Here is a 13,469-nt window from a genome sequence, read left to right as displayed (position 1 = left end):
TCTTACACCATATACAAGGATAAACTCAAAATGGATTAAAGACTTAAGTGTAAGACCTGAAACCATAAAACTCCTAGAAGAAAACATAGGCAGTAAACTCTTTGACATCACCCTTAGTAATATTTTTTGGATATGTCTCCTCAGACAGGAGAAGTTAGAAAAACTAAACTAATGAGACTACATCAAACTAAAACGTTTTTGTACAGCGGAGGAAACCATCAACAAAAGAACCTACTGAATGGGAGAAAATATTTGCCAATGATACATCATCCAATAAGGGGTCAATATCCAAAATATAAAAGGAACTTATACACCAACACCAGAAAAAAAAAATCTGATTAAAAAATGGTCAGAGGAACTACAGAGGCATTTCTCCAAAGAAGACACAGATGGCCAACAGATACAGGTGTATGAAGAGATGCTCAACATCACTGATCATCAGGGAAATGCAAATTCAAATAATAAGGTATCACCTTGCACCTGTCAGAATAACTATCTTTAATAAATCAACAAATAACAAGTGCTGAGAAGGATATAGAGAAAGGAGAACTCTCGTGCACTGTTGGTGGGATTGTAAATTAATGCAGCTAGTATAGAAAACAGTATGGAGACTCCTCAAAAAATTAAAAACAGAGCTGCCTTTTGATCCAACAATTCCACTTCTGGTTATTTACCCAAAGAAAACAAAAACACTAATGTGAAAAGATATATGTAACTCTATGTTCTGCAGCATTACTAGTTCATAGCCCAGATATGAAAGCAACCTTGATGCCCATCAATAGATGAATGGATAAAAATATGGGGTGTGTACACAAACACACACACATACACACAATACAGTACAATTCAGCAATAAAAAAAGAATGAAATCTTGCCATTTGTGACAACATGGATAGACCTACATGGTATTACGCTAAGTGAAATAAGTCAGACAGAGAAAGACAAATACCGCATGATTTCACTTATATGTGGAATCTAAAAAGACAAAACAAATGATCACAAAACAGAAACAGACCCCTATATAGACACACAGAACAAGGTGATGGTTGCCAAAGGGGAGGAGGAAAATAAGAAGAAAAGACTATTAACACCTTGCTGATTAAAAAAGACAAAAATAACCAAAGTCAGGAATGAAAAGGGGGACATCACGGCAGATTCTACTAACATTACAAAGACAATAAACATATTATAAACAACTTCAATCAAATAGTCAATTTAAATAGTCCGATGAAATAAATTACAAGAGAAACTTAACCAAACTTACATAAGAAGGTATGAATAATCCCACAATTAGTAAGTAAATTTAATCTATAATTAGAAACCTTACCAAAGAAAACTCCAGATGGCTTCACTGTTAAGTTTTTACCAAACATTTAAGGAAAAGATAAAATATTCCAGAGAATTGACAAATGATTGTTAGATTTATCATGCTGATCATTTAGAATATTTATAAATGCTAAATAACTATGCTATACACCTGAAACTCTATGTCTACAATACTTGAATAAAAGAAGTAAAAAGTATTCCAGAAAATACAAAAAGAGGCAATGCCCCTCCAACTCCTTTTGATACATATATTATAAAAGAGAAAAATTATAGGTCAAACCCACTTTTGAGCACAAAAGCAAAAATTCTGAACAAAAATTTAACCAATAGTGAACACACAATGTGATATATAGATGATGTATTACAGAATTGTACACCCGAAATCTATATAACTTTACTAACAATAGTCACCCCAATAAACTTTAAATTAAAAAATTAACAAACCAAATCCAAAAAAACAAACAAACTAAGTTTGGTTTATTTCAGGAATGCAAAGTTGTTTTCATATTTTTAAAATTAATATATTTCACACTATCAAAATTAAAGAGAATGGGGGAGGAGGGTTATCACTTTGTGAGGGGTGTAAATGTCTATTACATTGTTTTGTACACCTGAAACTAACTTTAAAAGAATTTAAAGAGAAAAACCATATGATCATCTTAAGAGTTGGAAAAAAAAAGTACTTCCAAAAAATTCAGCATTTATTCATGACAAGAATCTTCCAGGAACTTAGAATAAAAGAGCTCTTCCTTAATCTGATAAAGGGTAAGGCATCTACAGGACACCTACAAGTATCACATGAATAGTGAAATACAGTTTTCCTCTGAGATCAGGAGTTAAGACAAAGATACAACCAGCTAATACCACTTCTCTTGAATATTTTACGAGAGTCCTAGCAAATGCAGCAAAGAAAAATAAATAAAAACCACAAGGGTTGGAAGGAAAAAGAAAAACCTCACACTTCACAGAAATTTTCAAAATTACTGATAAATTATTAGAATTATACACAAGCTTAACTACCGGATACAAGGTCAATTTGGAAATATCAACAGCATTTCTATATCCATAACAAAATGACAACCAATAAGTTTTTTAAAGATGCCATTTTCAACAGCATTTTAAAAAATCAAATGTCTATTAAAAAATCTAACACCACATGTACAAGATCTCCATGCAGAAAGTTATAAAAATATTGAGGGTAATTAGAGAGGACCCAAATAATGGTATAAACCATGTTTCTAGATTGGAAGACTCAATATTTGAAAAATGTAAATTTTCTCCAAATAAACTACAGGCTCAACGCAATCCCAATCAAAATTGCAACAAGTGGTTGCTTTGGGTCAAATGTGGCAAGTATATATGGAAAGAAAAGGGTTAAGGGATAGTCAAGACACTACTGAAGACAACCAAGGACTTGCTCTAGTAGATATAAAACCACATAATCATTAAGACAATGCGGACTTTTACTAGGATAAAAAACAACAACAATGGATTGAGAGACCAGAAACACACTCACCCATATAGATAATATAGATATTATTATCTATATTATCCATATAGATAATATTATCCATATAGGTAACAACAAAGGTGTCATGGAAGAAAAGAAGAGAAAGAGAGAATGACTGTGGGGACAGAGTCCCAGAGAGCAAGACGTTCTCGGCCTCACGCAGAAAGGTGCTGGCTCCGGTAGTAGATGGCCATCAGCTGTGACTGGGTGGCCATCAGCTGTAACCAGTTAGCCAATTAACCACTGATATAACTGCCATGACTGCGTTGGTTGGTTGGTTGGCAGGCAGAGAAGCAGATGGCAGGTTGTGGATCAGGTGGATCCTACTTCCTGTGTCTCGACCGGCCACCAGAGAGACTGGGGTGCAGGAAGACCCCCTGTTGGGGTACTGACGGATATTTGCTTCCTGTATCTCCAACCCAGCCACCAGCGAGAATACAGTGGTATGACTCCCCTATCTATGGCTCCGTTGATGTTCCTTTTTGGCCTCACCATATCCTGCATTCTTATGCGGGGAGCGGGACCAGAGTCCCTGCATGACAACGACCTTGACAACAAATGGTGCAAGCTGGATAACCATATGGTATAGACTAGATATTCATATGGAAAAGATAAAAATTAAAAGACTGATACTTCATAACTACACACAAATCTGTTCCAGGTTAACTGTAGCTCTAAATGAGACGGGGCAAAACAAAGCTCCTAATCCACAAAACAGAAGAATAACTGTTATATCCTCAGGGTAGGAAAAGACTTCTCAAACAGGACACAAAAGCACCTACCATCATTTTAAATAATTTTAATAGTTTTAGGAGAGAAAACTGATAAATTAGACATTAAAATCAAGAACTTCTTCAAAAAAACATTATTAAGAGTGAAAAGGCAAGCCACAGAGAGAACAGCATTATCTCAATAACCTCAAACTGGAAAACACACCAAATGTCCATCAACAGAACAAATTGTGGTTTCTCCATACAATGGAATACTACATAGCAAAGGAAACAAATGAACCACAGCTACACTCAACAATACAAATGACTCTCAAAAACATGTTTAGTAAAAGGGGCCAAACTGTATTTCAGTAAAAATACAAACTGAAGGATTTCATTTACACAAAGCTAGAGAACAGGAGAAATTAAACTATAGTGTTTAAGAATGAATTTGGGCAGTAAAACTACAAAGAAAAGCAAGAAGTAATTATATACAATAAAAATCCAGGTAACAGTGACTGGGGGTGGTGTGTATTTCTTGACCTTGGCGGTGGTTACACAAATATCTGATTTATAAAAACACACTGAGCTATATATTTTTTTCTTTTGTGTACTTTTAAATTTTAAAAACTCAAAAATACTCAAGGGCATCTAATGTTGGGTAGGGAGGGCTGCAATGGTGCCTTGTATGCTTGGCACCTTCAGAAATATGGGGCTATCTTTACTTACAGTTCCAGTATCTTAAGCACACTTACCTTCTAAAATCATTATAAAAAACTGTGAAACAATTGAACACATTGCCCTGATAAACAAATATTGATTAGAACTCTAAGAGCCAGAGCAAGTTTCTTTGGAATCCAAAGAGATGAAAGGGGTCTGTCTCTCTCAGCATGAAAACATGAATGGAAATGCTAAATTCCCAACTCAAAATTAAGAGTTACTTCTGGAAAGGAAGGTTAATGAGATAGGGAAAAGTTTGAAGGCCTTTCTATTGTAATGTTTATATTTCAGTTCTTCCAAAAAAAAAAAAAAAGGCTAAGGCAAACGTGATAAAATTTACCAAAATGAGGTGGTGGATACATGAGTATCTCTTATATGTTTACTATACTATGTTGGAAATATTCATAATTAAAGGAAGTAAAATAAAAGAAGGTCCTATACTCTTTTATCAGCTCATTTTCCAGGTAAAAATTCTGCTTCAGCCTAAGCAAATCATCTCTTCAGCCTTCCAGAGACAAAGTACAAAATATTCTAAAATATTTGCTCTTTACCACCTCCACTAAATTACTCGTTTTCTTCTTCTCTAGGCCAAATATTTACCTTATAGTTCATCCAATTTCATGTCAAATTTTTCATATACTTCACCATGCCAGCCATTTTATTCTGGATGGCAATATCCCTCAAAATGAAGAACCACGATCCTAATAATTGCACTGCATGAGAGGTTCCTCCCATCTCATTTTCGCCAGCCAACTTTTAACTCATGGATAATTCTGGTAAGAATAAATCAGTTCTTTCTCTTTCCAGCTTGTCTGGCTATTATATAACCTCCCAAATGGAGAATGCCCCTGTACCAGACATTGGGTTATTATCTGCCGAACATCCATAGCGCTCTTTTCCAACAGAACCCAACCTGAAGTCTAAGCTGATCAGGGAGGGACCATTCCCCTGCCTATGTCTTGTTTGGCTAGAAGCATCTGATACAATTCTGTCTGATAAGACTCGAGGTGTCTTGTGCTGGTTGGGTTTGAGAAAGGTTTCTTTACTCTTAAAAGGAGATATACAAGAAAAGATAGTTTCTTCTTCCCCTGGAGTTATCACATCAGAGCATGTCCTCTGAAACTACACCACCATGCTGCAACCACCAGGCAACAGGCTGAGGAAGGCGCAGTACAAAGAGGGTGCTGAGCTGCTCAATTACCCGACCCTCCAGGTACCCCACTCCAAATTCTGATTATCTTTTTTCTGGACTACAGTCTTATCCCAGTCATACTGGTTACTGAGTCAACCTTTTTCTAATGTTTTCTGGTGCCAGCAGCCTCTTCTCTTCCAAATAATCCCATATCCTGATTTTCGTTTGTTTGTTTCAGGTGTACAAAACAACGTAATAGACATTTACACCCCTCACAAAGTGATAACTCCCTCCCCCAACCTACTACCCCTCTGATATCATATACAGCTGTTACAACTCCATTGACTCTATTCCCTATGCTGTACTCCACATCCTGTGACTATATATATGTGTATATACACATACACATATATATACACATACATATATATGTATATATAAAATTATATATATACATCTACATCATCCCTGAAGTGGTCTCCCTAACAAGACCATCTGACCCCCTACAAAATCTTTACAACATTACTGATTATGTTCCCCAAACTGTATTTCATATCGTCGTGGCTATATTGTGATTACTAATTTGTACTTTTTGTGTCCTGTTTGAGAAGTCTTTTCCTACCCTGAGAATATAACAGTTATTCTTGAGGAATATTGGGGAACAGTGTGTTTCCCCAGGGCCCATCAGCTCCATGTTGTTGTCCTTCAATCTAGTTGTGGAGGGCGCAGCTCAGCTCCAAGTCGTTGCAGTTTTCAATCTTTAGTTGCAGGGGGCGTGGACCACCATCCCATGCGGGAACTGAACCGGCAACCTTGTTGTTGAGAGCTCCCGCTCTAACCAGCTGAGCCAACCGGCCACCCCACTAATTTGTACTTTCTAATCCCTTTACCTTCTCCCCCAGTCCTAACCCCCTCCCACCTAGCAACCCTCAGTTTTTCTTTTCCCTATATCTCTGAGACTTATTTCTGTTTTGTTTATTCATTTATTCTGTTCTTTAGATTCCACATGTAAATGAGATCAGTATTTGTCTTTCTCTGACTTATTTCACTTAGCATAATATTCTCTAGGTCCATCCATGTCACTGCAAAGGGCATATTTCATTCTTCTTTATGGCCGAGTAATACTCCATTGCATAAATGAAGTACCAGTTTCTTTATCCAATAGTCTACCATATCCTGATTTTTATAAGCCTCCCCACAGGGGGTCACATTTTCTTAAATTTTTTGTCAGAATACAAAGATAAAACAAGCTGACTATTAAAAAATAAAAAAGAACTTACATATTATATTAAAAGGCATTAAAAGTTTTTAAAAGTCCATAGAAAATGTAAAAACACAAAGTCATCTGTAATTATATCCATCAAACAACTGTTAGCAGTTTGGTATATTATGTTGTAGCTTCTATGAAATTAGTTTCTTTTAAGGAAAATATTCCTGTCAGGGTTTTCTGGTAGTGAGGAAGATACATGCATGAAAAGAAAACTGCAATCAAAAGGGAAACATTATGAAACACCCTGATAGAGGAAAGAAAGAGCAACAGATGTAGAATAGCACATACTGATTCATACCCTCGGCACTGATGCATGACTTTAAACCCTTGACCTCTAAAGACCTCTAAAGTAGGTAGGGATAAGAATACCTACTTCACCAGACTGTTTGGGAACTTATATAAGATAATGTACCCAAATGAGTTCTGTTGGGACTTTTTTGTTTGCTGGAGTTATGTTTTGTTTTTCTCCACTTGAATATAAGAATCACCTGGGAGCATTTGAAAATGAGAATCCCATATGTACTCGATGAGAATCTCTGGGAGTGGGGCCTGGAAATCACATGCAAGTACATTTAGTAGAGTAAAAAGCACTACGCATTATTTGTTTTTAGCACTATACTGTTTAGAGTCTAACACCAGTAGGATGAATAACAAATAAAAACTCGTATTTTAAAAAGATTACAGTTACGTTTAAAAAGAACTCATTTACAAAGACTTCATGATACTACTTATGTAAGAAAAATTCTCTTAACAAAAGTAATTATTGTTATATTTGATACAAAGGATTGGAACTCATTTTTACTTGAATGCGCCTCCATGGTTCGACTTCTATCCCAGGCCATAAATCAACTACAATAAATTTAATTAAAACATCAGAGTAATCTAGTTTATCTCACAAAAAAAAAAACTCATGAAAATTGCATTGTGGGCGATTTCAAATTCTCTCAAATGGCCCCCTCCACAGAAACTACAATTACTGTACAAATATTTAACTCTTTTTTTAAAACTTTTATTAATTTTAAGTGTGTTTTTCCAGGACCCATCAGCTCCAAGTCTAGTTGTGGAGGGCGCAGCTCATAGTGGCACATGTGGGGATCAAACTGACACCTTGTTTTTAAGAGCACTGTGCTCTAACCAAACTAAGCTAACCAGCCGGCCCATATTTATCCCTATGTTTCATCACACAGAAAACTTTTATTTTCTTTCAGTAGTTCATTTTAAGACAATTCAAAATAATTGTTAGATGCCAGCTTCAATATGCAATCTATGCCACTTTTATAAAATGCATTACTGATTGATCTATAAGGATATACATCACCAAAATGTTTCCATTGAGGTTTCCTTGTATAATATGATTTCAGATTACCTTTCATTCCTTGTGTTTACATGTATTTTTTATTTTTACAATGAACATGTACTACCTATATAGTATTTCTTCTATTATTTAAAAAGAAAATGCAAAAGCCCGGGCCGGCCTGGTGGCTCAGGCGGTTGGAGCTCCGTGCTCCTAATGCCAAAGGCTGCCGGTTTGATTTCCACATGGGCCAGTGGTCTCTCAACCACAAGGTTACCAGTTCAACTCCCGCAAGGGATGGTGGGCTGCGCCCCCTGCAACTATTAACGGCAACTGCACCTGGACCTGGAGCTGAGCTGCGCCCTCCACAACCAAAATTGAAAGGATAACTTGACCTGGTAAAAGTCCTGGAAGTACACACTGTTCCCCAATAAAGTCCTCTAATAAAGTCCTGTTCCCCTTCCCCAATAAAATCTTAAAAAAAAAAAAAAATGTAGAAGCCCAAGAATTCAGTAAGGGTAAATAACATAAAGAATCTTAAAAGATTTTCCAAAGTCAAACAATATCATGTTGCCTGACAACATATAAGTTTAAAAATCTGATTTTTATATTTGGAAATAATTAATAACCCTTCACATATTACTGCCAAGAATTCCAAGCTCTTCAGCTTTAAAAATAACTATGTTTTGAAATGCTATAAAAGATATTACCAGGTCAGCAGACAAACTGGAATATAGACAGTATTTGATTTGATCATTCTATCACCATTATATTTTCTTAGGTTGATAACTGTACTAAGGTTATGTAAAACAATGTCCTTGGTTCTTAAGAAACACTGGTACACACCATTCTTAAGAAATACTCATACACACTGAAGTTTTCAGGGGTAAAGGGGCATGATGTCTGCAACTTACTTTCAAATAGCTCAGCAAAAAATGCATAATAATAGAACGAATAACAACGCAAATGCTAAACAGGGGAAATGTTAACTGGTGAATCTGGGTAAAGGGTATGAGTTGTTTGTACAATATTTGCAATTTTTTGTAAGCTTAAAATTTTTTCTAACTGAAATTTTTAATTGAAAAAAGTAACAAAACAAAAAAATAACATTTAAGATTGTGCTAAAAAAAACTCTTAAGATCATGCTGGACAAACTTCAAGCAAGACTTTACTGGGGGAAAAAGTACTAATAAAAATACTCATGCAGAACCAACTTCAAGCAAGACATTAAATTAGCACCGTCCTGTAGAAATATAGTATGAGCCATATATGTAGTATTTCCTAGTAGCCACATTAAAAAATTAAAATAAACAAGTAAAGCTAATTTTAATATTTCACTTTGCCAATGTCTAAAATATTATTTCAATGTAATCAATGTAAAAATTATTGAGATAATTTACATTTTTTCCATACTAAGTCTTTGAAATCTGGTGTGCATTTTACATTTACAGTACATCTCCATGCAGACGCTAACTATTCATAGGAAATACTTTATCTGCATTTAGATTTCATAAAATGTAGTTAAAAAAGTGGATTCACATAACCAAGTTGTTTCAAACATAGAAGTTTTCCAATCACCAATTTGAATATCAGTTTTTAAACGTAAATTAAAATTAAATACAAGGAAAAATTTATTCCCCAGTCACAATGTCCACACTGCAAGTTCAGAAGCCACATGTGGCTACATTACGGGGTAGCACAGCTTTAGGTGATGAAACAAATTCCCTCTATTAAAGGAAGACCTGATTTATAAAACTTAGTTTATCATATTTATCAAGAGACTTTTAAGAGTTATGATAAAATAATGACTGATACGCCTATCAGAACCAGACATTCCCTATACCAACACTCAAAAATACCAACACAAAGCCTTCTTTATCCTCTGCGGCAGGTGTCATATTTTGAGTTTCCTGAAATTGGCTATTAAATGGCCCACTTATTTTTAAATGTGGGAGAAAGAACTCAAGTTCTGGCTCTCAGAAGCTTCAATGTCCACTGTACAGAGTACAGAGTTTCAGCACAAACACTGTCTGAGAATCCCAAATGGGAGCATGCACACTACAGGACTTGTCCCGGATTTAAAAGAGGAAGTGACCCTGAGTACAGAGGTGGTTTTTCTTTTTAAACAGGTGTAAGAGATTAATTCAGTCAACACCAAGCAACACTAAAGATTCGCCAATCAATAATTCTGTGCCAAGCAACTTGATCAGGGATTTGGCTAGAATCCCTTTGGCTAATCTCAATGAGGACCTTTCCAAAGACATCCCAATTTAGGCCATTCTCATCTAAATTAAGGCTTAGGCAGTCCTTTGCCTGACAACAACAAATAAAGAAAAAATATATACATGCGAATTTTGCCTGCTTGACAAAGGAAAAAATATTTGAAAGATAATTTAGTGTGGGCAAAAGCATAGTTCCAAAAAATAGAAGTTAACCAGAAAATAGCATTTAAAAACCATTTTAGGGAAATGTCTAATTCCTACTTTCTGTCTAGCCAGACTTGTCCACTGAACAATGTTGTGGGTAACATCACATTTAATCCACAACAACTAATGCTGATATTGGTAGCCCTTCTTTCCTTGCAGATATACAAGTGTTAATATTCTGCTTCAACTTGAACGGAAGATGTTTTTTATAATTGATTAATCCTTTATTGTGAATTCACTAGTGCCTGAAGTTACTCATACCCCTGGGAAAGTGAGGTTAAAGAGTGTGAACAATGGTTTTCGACACCCTGCGCCAAATCTTAAGGTCTATATTCTATATAAAATCCTTCTTTACCTTCCCCTCCCATCCCAGTGTTCTAGCTTGATTTCAAGGGACATATTGGGAATCACAGATATAAATCTAACCATTGTGTGGAAGCTAAAATAATCATAATCTAAAAAAGCATTTGTATATAAACATTAACAATTTCTATTTAAAATTTAACTTCCTTTTTCCCCGTAAAGACTCATAAAACTTTAAGCAGAATGAATACAAACGTTTTGGGCCATTTCAGTGGAAAAGGTTTGTTTTTTATTAATTTTACCCGTGGAAATACTTAAACATTCTGTAGCAGAACACATTCTAACTTGGGGGTTTTTATTAAAAAGTTCTGTCAATGACCACGTAATCAAATCCAGTTCACTTCTCTCTGAAATTAGCGCACTACGCAAAATCAACTGTAATTGTAAAAATAGTGGAGGGAAAAGAAATCAACGACACCACCAGAAACCCACATTCCAGTCCAATAGTTCAAGTACTATCTGAAGAAGGCAGGTAAAAACAAAGATCCCGGTCTCCCCAGAAACAAAAAGGTTTCTGTGAAGTGGCGTCGTCCAGATACGCCGCAGAAGCCACACGGACCTCAGCGACCCGCCTGTTCCCGCGGCCTCAACTCCACAGAATCCTCCATGAATCCAGGCCACTTAACCGCCTCGCAGCACAAAGATGTTTACAGGGTTATAAGATACAGAATTACTTAAATTCTTACACCAAAAAAGTAGGATTACACAAAGGAGTTTTTACCTTCCTTACTCGCGGAAACTCACTCTAAAAGGGAGCAACACGGACATCAGAGGGGTTTCCCGTTTATTAGACTCAGGTAAACAGCTATATGTAACAATTCCTCTCTAAGGCCTGGTGCCGGCGCGGTGGACCTCCTGGAGAGGGAGCCAGGCGCGCAGGAAGCAGACACACCCGCGGCCGGTGCAGGAGCGTTCTCACCGTGCAGCCCAAGCGCACTCGCTCGACACTGCCGCACTTCCACGGGCCAACCCGGGAAGCTGCATCCTACAGCGGAACCCACCTCGCCAACAAAGGCTGCATCTGCCGCTTCCCGGGAGGAAGACCACCACCGTCCGGGGGGAGCGCGCTGCCCCCTCGGCCCCGGGCCGCCCCCGAGGTCCAGGACTGCGGACCAAGGTTCGCACAGTCCCGGGGGAGGGCGCGGTGGGCTTCTGGGACGCGCGGGGTCCCCCAAGAAGATTGTGGCGCCACGGGAGGCATAGGGGCAGGGACCGCCGGGGCGGTCCGCCGCCCCCCGCAGCCCGGATGCCTTTCATTTGGCCTCTGCGGCGGCGGAGGCAGCCCGACCTCCAGCGCTAAGCACTGCGCCAAGCAGGGGCGGGGGAAGGAGCGCCAGACCCGCCGCAGCGCCGGACCACCACCTCTGCCACGTGCCCACCCCCAGCCTGGCCAGTCCTGGACCCCGCGGTGCTACCGCCTCTCCGCAGGCCGCGCTCCCACGGCGGGCGAAGGAGACTACGCTCGGGCGCTCGCCCGCTCCCCACCTCGATGTAGCCGGCTAGTGCCGCGGCGGGTACCGTGAGCCCGAGCAGCAGCAGGACCAGGAACCTGCCCGTGGCCGCGGTCCCGGTCACCGCCATCCCTCGCCGGGTAGCTCTGACGCTCCGCTCTCACGCTCACACACAGGTACTAAAGAGCTTCCCCACCGCGACCCAGAAGCATCTGAAGCCCGTTCGCCGCCGCCCCGGGGGTTTTACACCAACCGGAACTGACTTCACAAAACCACGCCTTCCTTCTCCACCGCCCAATACCGTCCCAAAGAACTGCGCCAAGACACTGCCCCTTGTTCAGCTCTGACCCAATCAGGACACCAAATAGGCTGCCACTCCCACCCGCCCCAGCCGCGCGGCCCCCCCGCCAGGCCCCGCCCCCAGGTCGCTGATGGCCCCGCCCCCGCCAGACTCGGCTGCGAAGCTCAGGGGTGTGAGCGGATTGGGCTCGCGGTCTGCCTGGGCCCTAATGGGGGCTTTCTCCAACCTTCAGCACCCGCGTGGTTATCGGTCTGCGCTGCGTTAGTCCGTGTGCCTGCAGCCTTCTGATACGGGCATGCCTCGCTACCCCCCACCCTGCGGGGTATTTTTCAGATTTCTTTGGGTACCTCCCTCTTTTTGGTTCTGAAAAATGGTTTTATTAAAAACAGGATTAAAAAAACAGGCTGAATTTTTCCCAGTCCTGGCAGGTTTACCGAAGGCCCTCCCCCGAAGCAGGGCAAGGGTAAATGAGGCAGTTTCCTCCTCTCCCGACCCCTGCGCAGGGCGCGCCCCTTTCCAGCGCGCGACTAACCGGGAGGCGGCTTCGCCCTTTCCTCGCGGCTGTACCAGGCGGTGTTTTCCAGGCTTTTGACCTCTGTTCCTTAGGCCCTATCCTTACCCTTCCTTCCCAGCGGCCACTTGAGCCAGAGTTAGCTGCCTCCCACTGGAGACCAGTGGTGCAAGGAACACGTTTGACCTTAAAGCCCAGGTCCCTTTCCTGAGTATAGAAAAGATCGTTTTTCTTTCATCTTCAGGTTTAAGATCACTAGCAAGAGACCTGCTTCTCTGTACCTTCTTGCTCTACTGCATTTCCACTTCAACTGGGAAAACGTTCTTCTGCCCTATTTCACAACTGGCACGGCTTCACCACGGCTTTGTTTTCTTTCAATAGCCGTGTGATTTATATCCCACCCTCTGTATAGTCCTTGCTAGTCCCTTTAGGTTCAACCAAATAAATAGAGAACA

General features: G+C 39.6%; 1 protein-coding gene across 4 annotated transcripts in view; it reads right to left on the bottom strand.

Annotated features, from left to right (window-relative positions):
* The window catches only part of APLP2 (amyloid beta precursor like protein 2), an 83,323-nt gene extending 70,889 nt beyond the window's left edge, over positions 1–12,434 (bottom strand). For 2 of the 4 annotated variants that reach the window (XM_033097344.1, XM_033097345.1), the window contains exon 1: positions 12,237–12,434. In XM_033097344.1, the coding sequence (XP_032953235.1) occupies positions 12,237–12,332 (96 nt within the window). In that variant the 5' untranslated portion in view covers positions 12,333–12,434. The remainder of the gene's footprint in view (positions 1–12,236) is intronic. The other 2 variants (XM_033097342.1, XM_033097343.1) reach the window with 2 other exon arrangements.
* Between the last annotated feature and the right edge of the window lie 1,035 nt (positions 12,435–13,469).

The sequence above is a fragment of the Rhinolophus ferrumequinum genome, chromosome 25 (assembly GCF_004115265.2).
Source record: "Rhinolophus ferrumequinum isolate MPI-CBG mRhiFer1 chromosome 25, mRhiFer1_v1.p, whole genome shotgun sequence".
Lineage (NCBI taxonomy): Eukaryota > Metazoa > Chordata > Mammalia > Chiroptera > Rhinolophidae > Rhinolophus > Rhinolophus ferrumequinum.
The sequence above is the reverse complement of the archived record's forward strand: the minus strand, read 5'-3'. Positions and strand labels throughout refer to the sequence as shown.